Here is a 19100-nt window from a genome sequence, read left to right as displayed (position 1 = left end):
AGCTCATTTCTAGCTCTATCTAAACTACCTCACTCAGCAAATGTCCAAGAGTACCTCATGCCCCCGGCCCCACACTGAGCCCATCCTGCCAGCAAGTGCAGCTGTGGCTTGGCTGCCATTCCTTGCAGCCTGCAAGGAGCCCACCTGCCTGATATGGATGTGCCTCCCAGCAGCACCACCGATTAGCACACACAGGAGAGGACCTGGGCAGGCAAGCTGCACCCCTCCTAATTGACTGAAGGAAGAGGATCACTTGAACTTGCTCCAGAAGGAAGCACAAGCTCCAGCTTCCCCACATTCATTTACTTGCAGAACTTGCTCAAACCTGCAAGTAGGCGTCAGCTTGCAGACAGGCAGTTTAGAGGAAGCAGAGTTAGGCCAGTGCAAGTCAGCTGGAGGTATTAAACCTTCTGGCAGTTTGGATGCAGACCTTGGGCTCAGCTTAAACATGTCTGTCTTCCCTTCTTCTCTATCTAGAAGAACTGGCCCTTCCCAGCCATTATTCTCTTCATCATGACTCATTCCAACTACAAGTCCATTGTATCCTTCAACACTGTCTATGTAGGCCCTGCAAAACACACCAGGGAAAACTTCATCAGAGCACCCTTCCATACAGGCAATTCCTGGGGAGAAACAGGCATACTATCAAATATCCCATTTTTTGTTTTAACCACACAAAGAATTTACCAGAACATTCTTTATTTTTCTAGAATGTCATACATTGTAATAGTCCAGTTTAGCTCAGGGCAAAGCTTAAGGCCCATACAATGAGCAAGAATCTCTCCAGAACAACCATCTGCCCCTCAGGTGATGATGGCATTAAGATAACACTAGGTACTTCAGTGGCATGCACCAGAGCGCTCTGGTGGCAAACCACAGATAGCACACAAAAACCAAATCAAGAGCTAGTTTCCTAAGCAAGCAGACTGAGCAGGCTGCCTGACAGCCATCTCTACATCATGACATGTGTCAGAGCAGTGAGTTTTAAAGTGATTTTAGTGAGTTATCAGGAAGGAGTAAGTGTTTGAAAAATGCATGGTGATGTGATCACATAATAGAGCTCCACTTTCCAAGCCTCTCAGGAATAGAGGTTTTAGGTTAAAAGTTTCCTTGTACTCATTACCTAGGGCAAATTCTGCTCATCAGTGAATGCAAACCGTGCCACAGAACAATGACAACTGCAGGTGCAAAGGAGGAAATGCTAGAGGCATGATAGTGCTTCTACATTTATTCTCCCCACAGACACATAAAAAAGAATTAAAACAGTTCTAAAACCCACAAAACTTTATAATACCTCACAATACATAAGAACTAACTGTGCTTCCTGCTTAGACTAACCAGCAGGGAGGTCTTTTATTCAGGCCTTTATGTCAGTAGGAGCATAAAGCTGTTTCATTTACTTCAGGTACAGAACAAGTAACAGGATAAATTTACAGTAGAGTCATTCCAGATTGGTTCAAGGCCAAGAAATTCTCCTGAGAGGGATGCTCTGCTGTTGACTGGAAGCCATGTTCAACAGGTACCGCTCGCATCCCGTACAGATGTCTGCAGTCAGCCAGTCTGCCATGGTCCCTGTGTAACAGCACAGAGGCTGTGCTAGGCATTGGGGTTCCAAAATAACTGGTACACTGGAGTGGGAGAGAGAAAAAGAAAAGCAGGAAAGCTGTCCCAGGTTTCTGTTAGAGGGTACGGTGCTCTTCTACCCCTCCCCTTGTATAATCCAACACTGCTAAGTGATTTAGCTAAACGCACAAGTTCAGCAGAGCAGTCAGCTCCACTTAGGAAGGCTACTAAGCACCAGAACAGCTTCATTTACTGACACCTTCTGACTATTGACAGTCTGTTAGCCAAAGGGCTAATGGATATCGGTGATTGATCCAAGGCTATGGCCACATCCTTATGCTGTATGATTATGTTGGGTTTTTTTTTTTGTTTTTTTTTTTTTACTACCCTGAAGTAGGGCAGTAATGCAATCACTCAGACCTCTTCTGCAGCACCTGCATTGTAAGACAGACCAAATCACTGCCCCACACAGCAAGCTTCAGTAGTAAACACGACCCCTGATTTTTGACAGCTGAAGTACAGGCCTTTGAACCAGAAATTGCTGTGACTTTATTTTGGCTACATAAAGAATGGTTTCAGAGAGAAAAGATCCCTGTTCCCCTGTAGAATACATAACCGATTTGGAAAGGAGAGAACCGATAACCTATGTTTCCAGTCCTAGATACTGCACTTTATCCACAAAGTCTGTATTTTCCACCAAGAACTGTCAAAAGCTCTTTTTCAAATAGTTCCCTTTCTGGAGACAAAAAGAAAAAGGTGTCTGTATGTGAGTGGAGGGACTGCAAAACCACTTGTGGCATTACTCTTCAGTCAGTTACACCTGAGACCATTAGCATATTTTATTTCTAGGTATAAAGGAGCTAACACTTATGTTGTAGTGACAGACTCCCAGCTGTTAGGGATAGACTATAACGGGGGCTGGAAATTTTCATACAAATGCTGTCGCAAGGAACCTTCTATGCCTGGGCTAATATGGACACTTCTGAATCCATACTGGGAACCTGATAGCTAAAAAGCAAAATAGATTTCAGAGCACCTACATGTCCTCTCTTTTGGTCATCTAAAATCCACAATAATTCCAGAGAGCTGTAGTCTAGATATGCTGAATGACAGGTTTAGCTACTGGTCTAACACTACATACTGCTGTCTGCATGTTTGTAGACTTGCATATACAAGTAAGTGGTAACGTCTTTCAAGGTAAAAAACAGCATCCCTGTCCCAGCTTACCCCAAACACTTCCTGTGCTCTATTTCATGCAGCAAATCTGAGCTCTTCTGCTCTTGAGTAGCTGGGTCCTCCTCTCTGGAGAGTCTCCAGAGTTTTAGGAAGTGAAGTGGGAGATGTACACACATTCTGAAGGGCATGGACATCTAAAAATCACAACATTAAGTCACCTGAGTTCTCAGGGAAACACAACCTCCTTCTTAGGAAAATTTGCATGGCATGCAATTGTCATATTGGTGCACTTAGAAGATAGACATTAATGTAGTGAACTTTCTGACCCACGTATAAACAGAGCACAGAGTAATCCCAACTACTTTACATAGGATGAAATAAAGAGGAACCAGAGTTAGTTTAGCCAAGTATGACAAGAGATGTCTGTGGCACCCTGGCTGGTTTTGTACCTTGTAATATTCCCTCTTTTACTTTCCAAGAAACAAGCTAGAGGGTAGATTTGAGGTATCAGTTGGATGAAGGAAAGCTTCCAATGACTAAGTGAGGTGCAGGGAAAACAGAAAATATAAAAACCCCATATGCTGTTGTAAAGACTAGACTTGCCTTGATGCAGCAGTCACAGCAGACAACACTAAGAGAAAAAAGTTCCCAGCATTATCATTTGAGTAAAGCTCAGCAGATACCAATATAGCAGCTAAGGGTGACTTTCCCAACTAAGTCTTAATTAGTGATTGTGGCACAATCACTTGATGGCAAAGTGAGCAAGCTTAGAACTCCCCTATTCAGTTTGCCAGGCCTCCTATTTATCTTCATTTAAATAATCTGAAATGCATCAGCATCCATAGCTTGAAGGCTTTATCTGCAAATGCCCATTACTTTTTGCCCAGCACTACCACCAGACAGTTACTCAATTGCCAGTAGTTGTTTACTTGTTGCTTGTAATCAATTCAGTGCTTCACCACTGCTTCAAATAGATTTAAATGAGCCTTAATGAGCCTGAAGTTCCTCCTTTCCTTTCCCATGAATAGAAAACCTCTGATGAATAAGTGGATAGAAGTATGTCCAGCTCCTTTCCCCAACACATAGTCTGGAGTTCATTTTTTCAGTCCTCAGCAGAAGAATCTGCTGAAGACCCTCTCCCAGAACCTGTTCAAGCCCTTAACTGAAGTTAAATCTAACCTTTAGAGCAAAATGCAGAGAGTGGTCTCAGAGAAACAGAATCTAACACTTGCACAGTAGATTTGGTTATTGCTAGCTTAGTACTAAGAGTTAAGATGGAGATACCACTTCAGAGGAAAGTTTCTCCACATCCTCTGCAGCTGTAGACACTTCAGCCTGGCTTATGCAGTAAGGCAAAACTGAAGGGCTCAGCAACCTGTTCCTATCCAGTACTACAACTGTTTGAATACTGAGTATTTCAGCACTGTTCATTCATTCTTTTCTCCCTCCCCATTCAGTCCTTTTGTACCAGCTCACCTGCTGCAGAGGTAACAGCTGTAAGGCCACTTAAGAAACATCTGCTTATGGCAGCTGAAACAGATCTGTGGAAATAAAAGTTACTTGTGAATGCAAACGGAAAATATCTTTGTACCAACAGTATCTACTGCTTGCCAAAGAGCAAGCACACAAACCAACCTTCTAAAGCCTTTAGATCCACATACAATAACAGAGGTCTAATAAAGGATACCAAAGACACAGGAATTAAAAGCTAAAAAGGCAAAAAAAAAAAAAAAAAAAGTCTTACTTGTAGGCCAGTGTTTTTATGATGCAGAGGTTTGGGGCAGCTGCCAGACAACAGGAGTTTAAAAAAAGGCTCTTGAGCAAACAATAGCTTTATTGTGCAAGAGTGTAACAGTAGCTAGTTAAGAGAGAGGGAAGAAGAGAGACATTCTTTGAGGTAGACTGCAGCAATCCCAAAGAGATTAAGTCAGGGCAAATCTGAATCCAATCCTGAAGCAAAAAAATGAGTCATAAGGAAGCTGATGAGTCGCTTGAACTTTATAAAAAAGAACACATTCATAAACAGCTGGCAGTCAGAAGTGATATTATCTTGAGAAGTAGAGCTTGAGAAAGCTAAAAAAACTTGAGCAGCAAGAACACAAAGGGGGTAAGAGAGCCATTTTAGAAAAGGCAGAGAGCAGGCAAGTTAAAGCAGGGTTGGTAAGTGAGGTGAGAAGAAAACAAGGATACAGTCTCAGGAGCATCAGACAGATCGTGGAAGTAGTATAGCTCTGCTAGTAGAACCCTTTGGCTCTGCCTATACTATTCAATAAGTGAGGGCAAGAAGCTGACCTCTAAGCCAAGAAGCACAGACTTTCTCACATCTGTGTTGCGAAGGGCTTGTACTCATGACATCTGCTCTAGAGGGGCTGGTTGCAACACCCCCTCTAAAGGGGTCTCGGTGAATAAACCAGCAGTTAAGCAGAGTGGACAGTTAACAGGTCTGTGCTGCAGGTCATCTCTTGCCCCCTTCATCTCCCCGATGTTTGCATCCACTCAGCAAGGTGGTTTGAGTCAGCACATCTCAGGTGTGGGAGCCTGAGTTAAGAGCCTTTGTTTCACTGTTTAGCAATACCCAATCCAAGAGAATTACTTTGATATTTCAGAGCTGGCCAGCAGTCATGGCACTTAGCTCTCTTAGGGTGAAAATAACAGACAAGACCTATCAAGCAAAGGCTGGGTTACTAGCTTAAACTGGATTAGAAGCCATCAGGGCACAAGTATTAAAAGATTTAGGGCCAAACTCTGATCAGGTGTATGAATAGGATAAATTGCGGCAGAGAGCACCTCAGCATTACAGCACTGAGGGCCATGAAGCCAGCCAGCTTTTGGAAAGGCAAGGACAGCACAAAGAAGGAGAGGAAACATACCTTTGCTCTTGGAAAGACACCATCACTACCTCCTTGGAAGGAGCCTTGCCCTTCCAGTACCATCATTGCATATCTGGTTCCAATCAGCTCAGCAATGGTTGGTGATGGCGACTTGGTAGGAAAGGGACACTCCTACCAAAAGACAGAAGTTAAGCATCAGAGAAAGCATAAGGAAGCTGGTTATTTGGGGAGGTCATCCTCAAAACTGGGTCCCAAAAGGCTCATGAGCATTCGTCCCCAAAACTCAGTTTTGCCAGTAATGGGAAATATCAGCTGACTCCTTGATAATACTTGCAGAGAAATTCCTACAGAGGTTTTAGTGGTTGCTGTAGTTTTAAAGCAGCTTCCTGACACTTCACTAGGGAAGCAGGTCCCTCGGTTACCACAGTAGTTAATACCATCTCCAGAACCAGCCTAAGGAATTCTACCCTTTGATACAGACCACAGCAAGGATAGCACCCTGGCCCCTCTGAGGTACAGGTTCCCTTTCCACAGCACAACACTCCCTTGCCTTCTCTTTCCCAAGACCCACCGGCCCCACAGAAATGGCATCTTCAGTCTGGTGGTTGACCAGGAGAAACAACAGTGCTTTTATCCTCAGGTGGGGAGCCCAACTCACCTGTATCCCCCACCACACAGCTGAACACAGTTACGGTCAGTTTAGAGACTTGTCAGCGGTGGGGCAGGGTGGGATGCAGAAGGAAAGAAAGAGGCAAGGGCACAGCACACCTTGTCAGGGCAGAACAGGGCAAGGCCGTGATTCAGAAGGTTGCACTGAAGTACACAAAACCCACCATTGCTCCCACAACAGTTATTCAGAGCCTCATGACTTCAATACAGCATACATTTTAAAGTCACTGATGCTGTGCTATCTACATTTTGTCAACCACTTGTTCCCTTTACTGCAGTTTAGAGGATGTTTGTGAATGTATCAGAATCTAGAAAGAATGTGGGGAGATGGAAAAAGCAGGACAGTCCTGTTGCCAACTACAGTCTGCTTGAGGAAGCCTTAATGGACGCTTTCAAGTAATGTGTGGGGGGGTGAGGGGGCAGGGGGGGTGGTTGTGTGTAGTGTATTTCTCTCTTCTTGTATGAGGAACAACTTTATTTCATATCATTCAAGCTGGAAAGCGTCCACAAGGACACTACAGCATCCAATCTTCTCTTAAGCTGATTCCAAGGACAGAATAATATCCCAATTTAAGACCAGTACACAATATGACCCAAGATAAAAACCACAGAATATGCTTACTGCTTGCACGAGGATCAAGGTGCAAGCTCTGGTCATTACCAGATGTATCAGATCAGTCTTGCTAGCTGACATGCTGGACTTACAAGTTCCTTGCTTTGAAGGCTGGCCTCTAAAGATCTGGACCTTCCTCTGTAAGGAGGCAGCTGCTGTTGGCCAGCATTCAGGAAACCGTCAGGTTTAATGTCTCCTAGTAGGGGTGCACTCATGGGAGTACATGTGCAATTGGCAGGGAGACCTGGACAGGAAGAGAGAGTTTTAGGGTGCAGAAAACTGACTGGTAGTTTCTAAATATTCACCCCAAAATCTGAGCTCAAGAGCACTACACTGCCTTCTGAAGGCAGCAAGGCTTACATCTCTTCCCCTCAACACCCATCAGCTCAGATCACAAAAAGCAGAGGTTACAGTAATTATGCTTGTCAGTAGGCAGTGATGAGGCTTCATTAGAACCATTTAGCTTAATAAAAATCAAGCGGTACGCTTTCTACGTGAACATTCAAAACACTCATTTAGCTTTTACTGTGAATCCCAGTTAGGCCTTTGGGCACATGCTATCATTGTTTTGAAGCTGCAGGAGCTATACAAGCTTCAGTCAGCTACAGAGGAATGGTTTCTAAGGGCAGCTACCCAGACTCATTACTTAGTGTTGAAGCTTCTCTTGTAAAGTGTCTTCAGGTGATCAGAAAGCGTACAGTGAGCCCAACCTAAGGCTTTGGGAACCCGGCAGGCCACTGACGGTACTCTGTCACCTGGTTTAGATGTGCAGCTAGAAGTACACTGACCTGTGCTGTTGCAGGATACTACTGATGACCTGGCTGAGGCAAGCCAGGTGCTGGAAGGCAGCTTGGGAGTGGTTTCCTGTAGACCAGTAAGAAATCAATGTGGTACATTTAGCAACTTTATATTCTAAGAGGTAATAGCAAGTTAATTCCCCCTGCAACCAGGGAGCTCCAACCAAGCTCGTGAAATTTCAAATTCACCTGTTCCTCTCTCTCACCCAGGCTCAATGTGGATACTAGTCCCGGAGTTTCATCTGTTCAGGAACCAACTTCATAAAACCCTCCCTGTACAACTCTCAAGTACATTGGAACCATTTTCTTGGCTCCAGCTCATGTGTAGCAACACTGGAGAACAGTTCAAGGGACTGTGCTCCACGAACCCAACTCAAACCCAATTTTGAATCTCAGCAGCATTGTTCCTATCTTGTCTAGAAAAGCAGAAAACAAATTAGTCTCCTTATGAAGGTCCTTCTAGTTTAGCAGTAATACATCAACCACAGCGTTCTCAAATGCTGAACATTCCTAAAAGTAGCACAGGCTTGTGCAAATACAGCTAAGATTTTCTGCTTTTATGAATTCATATCCATTTTCCTCAGTTAAGCAACTGTATTTCAGACAAATGTTTACAGAAAACAGATTCCTGTTTGTATGCCAGCGCATCTGTGCTAGACATGATGTGTTAGGGCTTAAGTTCTGTTCCACAGAATTTCTGAATATGTTCAGACTGAATCCCAGAACCAAGCAGTCAAGCTTTTCATGATCAAGCCAACAGTTGAAGAACCCAAAGACTATGTATTTATTGAAGAATGGTGCTCCCAAAAACTGCTCCACAGGCAGAATAGTGGGAATTCACCAGTGAAGTTGCTTCCTGAAAATAAATCATTAAGTTTTCCTTCCACAAGCTCACGTAGCACATGAAATGCAAATATACCAATACATCTAGCATCAAATGCCTCACTGTGAGGTGAGAGCGGGAATAGTTCTGACCCATATTGGTCAAGCTCCTACGCATATTAAAACTTCTGCAGGATCTACTTTTAAAGAGACCAGATCAGACTTTGGTTCTACAGGCTGCAGTTATGCCACCCCCCAAAAAAATAAGTGTTTAAATAGGGTATGAGGTTCTGTAGAGGAAAGGACTTCAGTGAACCTAATAGTACCACATTCGTTCACTTTTGAGACAAGATTGCTCACACTGGGATTGGAACCTAACATTCCAGGCTATCTGTGTGTGCAGATCTAATGCCTCTTGTGCCTCTCCAGCGTCTTTTCAATTAAAGTCTTACCTGAACTCCTGGTCCCAGCTGCTGTGTTGTAGTGTTGACAATTTTAAACTCGGTACTGGCATCTTGGAGAGTTAAGAAACTATCACTTGGAGATTTCAAGGCAATATTTGGCATCACAAGCATTTCTGCAGGGGAGAAGGGGAACAAAAAAAAACCATATATATAGACAAGGTAAGATATTTTGCTGAAACAAGAAAATGACAAATCTGATACCTACTCATCAAAATCTGGGATTTGGCTAGACTTTGTCCCAGTAGTTATATAATCTTCTAGTTTTAGGTGATGGTCAAAGTCCTCTCATTTAGTGGACAAATTTAAATGTCCATAAAAAAAAAGGGGTAAATTGAAACATCTTTTAAGTCTTTGTAAGATTTTCTAGAAAGAACTATTCTTATGCCATACCACCTCTATCACATAAAATCTGCATTCACATCTCCCTTGCACTACACATGCTATGGAAAAGATAAGTGGGCTTTCATTTCAAAGGCCATCCACTATTTTTAGTCAACACTGACTTCATTTGCATGCTTGATAGGTCACTTTGTAGCAAGTACCTTTGGGTCCACTCCCATTTTCCCTTGCTGCTGACGACCGCAGTTTCTGTGGTTGTTTTATTTCTGCCATGAGCTGTTCGTGCCAGCTGGGCTCCCGTGGCACACGCTCTTCCAGCTTCCTCTCCAGCACCTGCAGGCAAAGCACAGCACTAGAAAGAGCCGGTGGATAGAGCAAGGAGACCAGTGGTGACAGAACCACTCCTTCAGCAATGGCACTGTTTCACAAGCACCTCTCACTCAAGAGGGTGCTGGGCCCTGCACATGAGAGACAAATCAGACAACCTTTATGTAGTGCATAGTAGAATACCTTAGCAACTCTCAGATTTGAAACCGAGAATTCCAGAAGTATTTTCAGGACTACCAAATGTTCCAAATGGAAGAAGCAGTGGAGGAAGTAGGATTTATTAACTTCCTCCTGTGAAGATGTTGCCTCCCATTTTCCTAACCCCATGTTCTGGCAGGAGAGTCTGCCCAAAAGTTAAGTATGGTTAATACATCCCCTTCCCAAATCCAAACCAGTAGCTAAGAAATTAGCTCTAGATTCTTAGAAACTGTCCTGTCAACTCCAGAATCATCTTGTTTTGCTATCGTTAGATGAAGCACCAGGTCACCTACAGGCTTTAGATGAGGCTTGGGAGCAGCTACATCAACTTTGGGTGTCCTGGGTTTTTGCTCGATGATCACCTGAAAGAGCAGAAGTGATGCTTAAGCAATAGTTCTTTCTCTGCTCCTGGTACACCCTCCCATTCAGTGGCACGGTGAACGACACAAGTCAGGATTTGGGAAGGGGGGAGGTGGGGAAGGCATAACAAAATCGAGATGGAAAGTGTAGAAAAATGAGGTTTACTTACATGGGGTTTTGGTAGAGACAGATTTGCCTGTGGCAAACTAGAGGCAATCAGAAGCACTGCACAGCCCTTTGAGGCTTGCACAAGAAGCATACAGCCTTCTAGCCCCAGCAGCCCATGGACTGCTCTGAGAAGCCACTGGAAAACACTGCACTCAGATTTTAATGTCAGGAGTGATCCTGACAAGCACCCTGGTCACATTACGTTCATCAGCGAGAACTCGGCTCCAGGAAGGACAGTAATTGAATGGGTTAACAAGACTGTAACAAAACTGTAGCAGCAGGCAGCTGTATGCATAAGCTAGAGTCCCAGGGACTGGCTTACTGCCCTGCATAAACTACAAACAATAGCAAGACAGGATTGCAGGGCAGGTATTCATGTGAGGCAGACTGTCATCAAACCCTGCGCTTGCTGCATAAGGGAGAACTGACAAGGGGAAAAAAAAAAAAAATTCAAGTTGCATGTCTTTAGCCGCCTTGTTCACTTATTCTTACTTTGCTGCTATGCCATTTACTTTCCCTGTGCGTACAACTTCAGAACACGTGGGAGTGCAGGTAGAACACCACTACAGCTTCCCACACTAGCTCTGCTTTCATTCATTTGCAAATTAGACTACTGTTTGCTAGAGAAGCTTTAAAATAGCTTTGCAGATGGGGAAACCCTCATTTAGGAACCTTCATAAAGACCCAAGCAGTACCACTCTATGCTTTCTTCTAGCATTTCTAACTACTACTCTTCAAACACGTTTGAGCTTCTCATCAGTCAGAGAAAAAAAAACTTAAAAAAAAGAAAATCAAGACCCAGTTCATCCTGCCACCTTGAGTTACAATTCTGTACTGCACAGTGCATTGATACACAGTACGTTGCAAGGAACACAAGCAGTTAGGATGTACTGTCTCCTTTCCATTACTATTCATTTATATATCAATCAAGATATCTCCAGAGAAATGGCAAAGCCTTATCTGAAGGCTGGAGCCACAGTCAAGACAAGCAAGAGCTGGGGTTTTATAGAGGTGCATGGTTTAGCTGAGGCTTTTAAACCCCTCTGCACTCTAGCAGCACCAATAATGAGAAAAAAAAAGCTGATGTCTAGTGTGGTATGCAAAGTTTTCACTTTAAAATAGAGCTCTATCACAAGTAGAGTCATGTCTCATCTTGTACCAAGACGTCTGTTTGCAAAGCATGCCAATGCCACAGAGCCTTATGCCAATGTTTTAGATCTGCTCATCATTCCCAGCTCAAGCTGCAGCAAGTGAACAGCATCACAAGCCTTTAAAGACACCCCAGACATTTTTGTCATCTTCACCAACCATCCACGTTGCTGGAAGCCCCTACCGCTTGAGTCAGCAGAGCGGCTGCCCCTGGAAGGGGCTCAGCTTCTTCCACCCTGACTAAACTCCTTCAGTAGCTCCCGTACACTGCCTAGAGGCCTCTGCCTGAGGCTGAGCAAAGGACTCGCTCAAAAGTGCTTCTGCACTTTCATGCATCCCACAACACCCAGGAAGGCAAAGACTAGTAAGAGATGCCAGGCACAGCTCAAGGAGCCTGGGAGGACACAAACGTCCAGGGTGAAAGGCATAAGCAGGCATGGGTCTGTTGCACTAAACTGTTGTGTGCAAGGCAGCGTAATTGCTCCAGGGAAGGGAGCGGTTGACCCCTGCAGGGAAAAAAAGTTTACCATCCAGCTTCATGGAAGTATGGCTACTCTTGACTTAAAAAGGCATCCACAACCTCACTGGAACTGGTTGCCCAGAGAGGTTGGGGATGCCCCATCCCCACCAAGGCCGGGTTGGCTGGGGCTTTAAGCAACCTGGTCTAGTGGAAGGTGTCCCTGCCCGTGGCAGGGGGATTGGAACTAGGTGATCTTTCAGGTCCCTTCCAACCCAAACAATTCTGTGATTTGAAATTACTGGAAATGAATCACTTGGGTGGACAAACAGGGTGATCTAATGTTGAGCTGCAGTGAGAGGGAGACCAGACACTTCTGGACTTGGAAGTACCTTTGAGAAAGACAGGCTTTTGGAAAAGAGGTCTGAACAAATACTGCTTAGAAGTGAGGTACAGCAGGCAGTTTCAAAGTTGAACTCTAGCCACTCACCTTCCGAAAGGTGTACCTCTTGTGCTGAATATCATCCAAAAGTAATTCATAGGGAGAGCGGATACATTCTTTCGGAGGTGTGTGATGCTGTGGTCGCTCAGCAGCCTTGCGCAGCCTCACACCGTTCTGCAGTTCACGGATGATGCTGGGCCACAGGGATGCCTTGAGAAGCCAGTGGGGGTCCAGTCAACAGCTGGCCAGAAGGCACAGAGCAGCACCCCCTCCCTCCATATTATAGGGCACACTTAGCAACTGAAGTCATTCAGAAACACAGAAGTGTGTCCTTAACACCCTCTTCAACTCACTTCCAGATCAGGAGGGCACAGTAGCAGAGCAGGGAATTGCTTCTCTTTGCAGAAGCTAATTTACAACGAGGAATCTGGGAGCTGGTTCACCAGGCTTATTCCCAAATTTTGTCATTAACTTTATGAACGTATTTCAGCAAAACACAGCTTCTGCTGCCAGATAGCTAGACCCATTTTCTTGAATACCTACTTCCTGCAAGTGCTCTAGGTGCCAGAGTTTTTTCATGTTATTTGATCCTAGGAAACAATGGGAATGAAGCCCCAAATCTTACCATAAAAATCCTCTGAAATTTCTGAAACTAGGGGTTGAAGGGTCCACAGATAAAAAAAAGAGGAAGACAAGGGGAAAGGGGTCTCCTACTTTAACCTTCACAGCAGCATACATTAGCAGTTTTAGCCTGGAGACACAAGCTGATAACACTGATATCTACTCATTCTGTTCCTGTATTAATATCTGAAGATGCTCAGGCATGCAGTGTAACCCAACAAAAGCTAAAGACAGGGAAAAAAAAATAATCAACTCAATAGCATGTTTAGACAACATTGTAATGGAAGTGCTAAGTCAACAGCTTATCTGGATCCCAACGGCAAATTGAGTAAGCACAAGTGGTTGTATTATAAATTCTGAATGGGAAGGAAAGCATTTTAGAAATCTGCCTCAGAACAAAGTTTCCAACAGACTTCTCTCCTGTTCCCACTTACAGTATGAAGCATCTTCTCTCAACTTATCCCTTCAGATATCTTGGGATGATATTAGAAGAGTCTCATGCAAGCTCTGAGTGATGACTGCCTTCAAGGAGACAGATTTTTTTTTTGTTGAATGGCTTTAGCCTGGCTTTGGTACAGTCATACCTCAACTCCAGAGAACTAGCACTGTCAAACAGTGACAATATACTAGCCATATTTCCTAGGCTATAATTACTATTGTGTATAACACACAAAAATCTCTGGGCAAATTGATCAGTATTAGAGACCTCTTAAATAGCTGATCCTGAGCCATTTGCACTTTTTAGCATTGTATTTCACATGGTGACAGAACTTGACTGAAAGATATGACCTGAAGAGAGACTTCTATACTGTAATATTGCCACATTAATTTCGGGACAAGAATTGCCTCCAGCTGGCCACTTCAGAGCAAATTGTACATCTGAAAGATGTGTTGGGTGTAAGTGACATCATTATCACTCATACTTTCCTTTCCCTACTGGCTGCAATTATTCTACTTGGGTCATTCCATGTATTGTCAAACTCCACACAAACTTCCCACACCTGTGCAATACAACACGAAGTGCTACAACACCCCAATCCCATTGCATTCAGTTCAATACGAGCGGCAAGACAACTGTGCTCCTAAGAGGTCTCACTGCTTACATTTCAAGGTAAAGATTGTCTTGGACATGTACAGATAAGCTCTGCTGAAACTGTACAACCCTGCACGCTATCAGGCTGTGGTCTGTGTTTCAGAAGGCCTGTTTTGCAGCAGTCAGCATGAAAAAGCGTGGCCCAGAGAAAGCATTAGCTTCTTGGCGCCTCTCAAGGCATCAGCTCTGATCTGCAGGATCCCAGTGAAACTGGCATCCTGGATATTTTAAACTCAAGAGTTTGTCAGAGCGATGCAATCAACTGGTGCTCAGGGACTTGGAAACTAGAGGCAGAGGATTTGCAACAGACATCCTGCTTTTGGAATTCATGTCTCCTGAAGGAGCATAGGCCAAATACACTGGCCTTCAGGCCACACGGCAAAGCCCATGTATTTATTCATGTATTCCCTGCAGAAAAGAGCTATAGCAGTTGATGAGTTTGTGGTTTGAGAGAGCTTGCCAGTTTATTTTAATAGATCACAAAATTGAGAATATGCCCAAACACACATTTCACAAACATTTTCATACGAATAGTTTGAGCACGCTTCAAAGCAAGTGCTATTTAGACAAAGGGAGCAAGTCCACAAGTCTCTCGGGGCTTGCCGTTTGTCTCCACAGACTCCAGACTACAGCGCATTTGTTTATGCTGGGCAGAGCTCCAGCCAGAAGAGCTATTTGTTTCTGATTGAGCCCTGACTGTGTAGGGCCTTGAAAAGAATAGAGTAAGTTGCTTTCTCTGCCCCAAACACACAGTCCAAGACCTATGGAAGGACAGAATGGAAAGACAAGAAAGGCAGGGAGCAGAAGGTAGGAGCTGCAGCTCCAACATTGCTCACCCTCCTTCACCCCTTTGTTTGAGCTGCTGGAGCTGTGTAACCACAAATATGGACAGAGCTACTGGCCCTCAGTCCCCTCCAGCCCTGAACCAGCACAGACCCCACATAAGAGTGAACTAGTCCACCCCAGTACTACCACCAACAGAACAGTTTTCTGGGAGTTTTCAGTCCAGCTACAAGAAAGGAACAGATTGTTTTTGGCAGGTGTCAGTTCCTGCCAAGAGCTGGAGTTTGGCACTCATTCGCAGGAAGAGACAGCCTGAGTAACTACTTGTGGACGCTTACTCCAAGAGCTGCCTCCAACTTCATTTTTAGAAGTGGTTTAAGCTGAACCACAAAGACAATCTTTGTGTATAATAAATGCCCACATGAGGTTAACACACAAAATACTTTAACTTCCAGTTCACTCCCCAGCTTCTTTTGCAGACAAGTCTTTAACTACTTAAGCTCTTGAACAGCTTAAGAAGTTTCGTTTGTGTTCAGGCTCTACTTTTCCATAGAAGAGTCAATGGAAAGCGTTAGAGAGCCAAGGTATACAAAAAACTCCAACCCCCCCATAATGAAGCAATTAAAATGCTTACTCCATGTTTTTCCTTCTTCTGAAGGGGATTTTCCACCAAATCTTCCACATCCATTTTTCTCAGACTCTGAGAAGCAAGCACACCTTGCAGTGATTTCCTATGTATCCAGTACAAATTACAAACATTAATCTGAAAAGCCTAGAAGCCCCAACCACCCAAACTTTCAAAAGCTACAATAATTACTAATATGGTGCAGACACAGTAGCCTTTCATACTGTGAAAATAGACTTTCAGCTTGGTACTTAATTTCTAGTGTAACGGGAAGATTATTTTAGACTAGGTGAGTGTGTGAAGGTAGAGAGAATAGCACCTAAGGGGTGATCCCAGATGTACCTCCTTGGAGGTCTGGATGATGGTCACAAGCTTTTGAAGTTCCATATATTCAGTAAACAGACTCCTACAGGTCATTTCATAATGGCTGGTAGCCTCAGAACGCCTGGACAAATGCTCCTCGCAGGCCTGAAACAAGTGCAGCTATTTAAAAGAGATCTTGAAATGAAAAAAACAAACAAACAAACAAAACAAAACAAACAACCCAAAAAGCCCAAAACACAAACAAACATGGTAGAATGGAATAAAGCAAGATTCTGTTTTTTCAGTCTATGGCTAAAAAACATCTTCCTCACAGCCCCTTTGTATTCTTTTTTTTTTTTTTTTTTTCTTACTGCAGATGCAGAGAACAAATAAGCAAGATGTCTAATCTTATAGGTACAATAATGCAAGTAGCTGTGTAATTTATATATCTTGTCCTCCACAGGTTGTGCTTTGAAATAAGTACCTGGAAGGGGAAGCCTCCAGTGCAAAGCACAAAAAACCACAGCAGGTAGAGTCACTTGTCCTGTTTTTGTCCCCTGCTCTGATCAGACTAAGGGATGGGAAGTTACCCATACCTTTAAATCATGGTTGAGAAGAAAATGTTTGAGTTAAGACATTCAAATCCCAGCTCTTGCAGAACTGAATACTATGGACAAGTGACTTTTTTCAACATCCATAGTTTTCTAGGTATCGAATTTGGAGATTATGTACAGAAGAACTTTGTAGACACAGCTGTGAGAAAGCCATGCTTGGTCTTCCTTCTTAATTTTTTTCATAGGCACTTTCACACTTAAGATGGTTTTGCCTTCTCCCTCTGATGGGAAAGCCAGGAGCAACTTCTATGTCCTCCCAACAAGCTACCCAGCTTTCTCCCAGAAATGGTTTTGCCCCTTGGTTAACAGCATTGTTCCATGAACTCTGCTAAAGCTGCTATATTTACTAAGTGGGAAGAAGGAAACCTTGATAACATCCTGCAGGGTGACTGCTGGCTTCATTAACTCATCATCCAGTTTCAACATGAGGCACAGCAGTTTCTCCAAAGGATCACTCAGTTCTCGCTCTGCTTGGCTGTCGATTCCCCAGTCCAGGGCTTCATAGATGACCACTCCCAAGTACTCCAACAGCTGCAGAGAGGCCAAGGAAGCAGTGCAGCACAAAGCATTGTGGAGGACCTCACAGCTCTCAATTCCCAGCCATGCACATACCCTCCACTGCCCCTCAGGCCCAAGCACATCTCTCGGGATGAGAAGGGCCCAAGAGACAGCTAGATGCTCATCAGGTAGCCTGAGATACTCCCTAAATCAGCTGTTTTAAGATTTTAAAATGTCCTTATCTAGCACCTCTAAGTTATCCATTATTAAGACAAAAAGACTGGGCTATTCCACAATAGGCAGCGCCTGTGCACATTGTTTCCCAGTCCCATTTTCTTACTTGAGTTCAGTCCTAGCATCTTGTTTCATTTTCTAGATTGCAGGGGATAGAGTCCCTTTCACAGGGCACAGCAAATTTAAGCACCTTGATAGTTTCCAAAGACATCAGCGTCTCCTGAGCTGGTGGCCTACTACAGCAGGATTATATCCGCACACATAACAAAGGTGAAGACACAGGCTTACCTTGTCCTCTGGCTGCTGAATGCTGCCAACATCTGAAAGGGAAAAAAGAGGGCAAGGGGAGAAAGATAACTGCATAGGCATTGATAAACAGCTTTTATAATCCCTGCCAAGAGAGAGAAACAGGAAAAAATCTTGATAATAAGGAAACAAACACCTCTGACTAAGGTCAGTCCCATCTGGGGAAAGTAGGCCTATATTTTGGGGACTCCTGGAAAGCAACACAGGATACTCTTCTTATCATGAAGATCAGCTCCAAATTAACTACTGCTGGGTACTTTTTCTGTTTGCTGATACATATCTAACCACAAGGAAGACACTGGATCTTTGTCTTTATTACCTGCTCCTGTCCCTGAAGAGTTAGCCTAGCATTGACCTCTGCAGCAGCGCTACCAAGTGGTGCGGAAGACAAGCAACTGCCACTTGCTGGCTACACATAGTGACAAAAAAGGGAAACTATGAATCATAGATCTGTCGTGAGAGTTACTATAACAAAGGAACCATACATTGGAAGATGAACAGAGGGGAACATACAATAAAGCCTCAGACTATTTATTTCAAGTAACAGAAGTGGTAACAAACTTTCATCCCAGCTATTCTCTAGAACCAAATGACTCACTAGAACACTATTAGAAAGATTAGTAGGCTGTACATCTGTATTAACACTCATCAACAGTCCTTTGAAATGAAGTATAGACATCAGAATAGCTTTATGACAACATACAGAGAAAGGAAAGAAAGAAAAAAAAAAAAAAGCAGGGAAAAAAAAAAAATTTCCCACATTTCAGCCTGTTGGCATCCACAGCTACCTATGCTCTTACCAGACTTGTGGTACACCTTGAAGGATGCAGTACCATCAGCATGGATAAAGATGCTTCCAGGACCTTTAATGAATACAGCATGGAGCGGTGGGCACAGACCCTGAGCCAACTGTTCCATTTTACAGCAACACTGAAAGCAGACAGCCCAAGCTTGCTCCTCACTTATAGGATGTTCAAAACACCTCAGAATCTCTGCTAGGGAGACCTTTGTGATCATCTGTTCACACCGTGGAGACTCCATCTTTACCTCTCATCTCCACTCTCAGCTTAGGAAGCTTAATATCCCCTTTCCAGGACAGGCAAGTGCTCACAGCAGCCTTTTATCAGTTCTGCCTCCTGGTTTGCTCCCACTTCTCTTCCCTACAGGTGTGACCATTAATGCCAATTTTGCTCTACCTTTTTAAAGGGACATCACTTTAATCTGCATTTGTATGGGGCTCCTTGAAAGCAAACAGAAAGTATACAACAAAAAGAATCTAAAGAGAAGGCTGCACAAATGTCATGCTTAATTTAACTCCTTTGTTTCTAAGAAATATATTAATTGGAATGCAAATGTTGGCAGGTAAGAAAAGAGTACATTCAACTCCAGGCAGAGAAAGGAGGCAGGAAATAATGTCTTATACTTGTGGGAGAAGAACTCATGGAAGACCATAAATATTCAATCCATTTGGTGGGAAACCGTTCTGGGACCACCAATACGTTACAGCGATTAACTCGATGGGGCACTTGCAGCCACCACAGGCCCCACTCCTGCCTGACCCTGACCCTTGGGCCCCGCCACAGCAAATCCCAGCCGGGGCTGGAAGCAACACCTCCAGGGGCCAGGTGGGCACCCAGGCTCCTGCTTG

At 43.9% G+C, this 19100-nt stretch overlaps 1 protein-coding gene across 1 annotated transcript; it reads right to left on the bottom strand.

The window, feature by feature from the left end:
* Positions 1 to 249: 249 nt before the first annotated feature.
* Positions 250 to 18493, bottom strand: LOC116964748 (protein spire homolog 1-like). Its single transcript, XM_033005218.2, is given in 16 exon segments — positions 250 to 568; positions 3189 to 3313; positions 3316 to 3370; positions 4216 to 4280; positions 5610 to 5741; positions 6945 to 7096; positions 7641 to 7716; positions 8924 to 9048; positions 9478 to 9607; positions 10093 to 10161; positions 12424 to 12585; positions 15507 to 15572; positions 15840 to 15965; positions 16781 to 16945; positions 17435 to 17466; positions 18253 to 18493. Coding segments are annotated over 16 exon segments (2040 nt in total).
* Between the last annotated feature and the right edge of the window lie 607 nt (positions 18494 to 19100).

Source organism: Tyto alba, unplaced genomic scaffold, assembly GCF_018691265.1.
Source record: "Tyto alba isolate M040663 unplaced genomic scaffold, T.alba_DEE_v4.0 Super-Scaffold_14, whole genome shotgun sequence".
In the NCBI taxonomy this organism is placed as follows: domain Eukaryota; kingdom Metazoa; phylum Chordata; class Aves; order Strigiformes; family Tytonidae; genus Tyto; species Tyto alba.
Note: the sequence above shows the minus strand (reverse complement) of the source record. Positions and strands in the feature narration are given on the sequence as shown.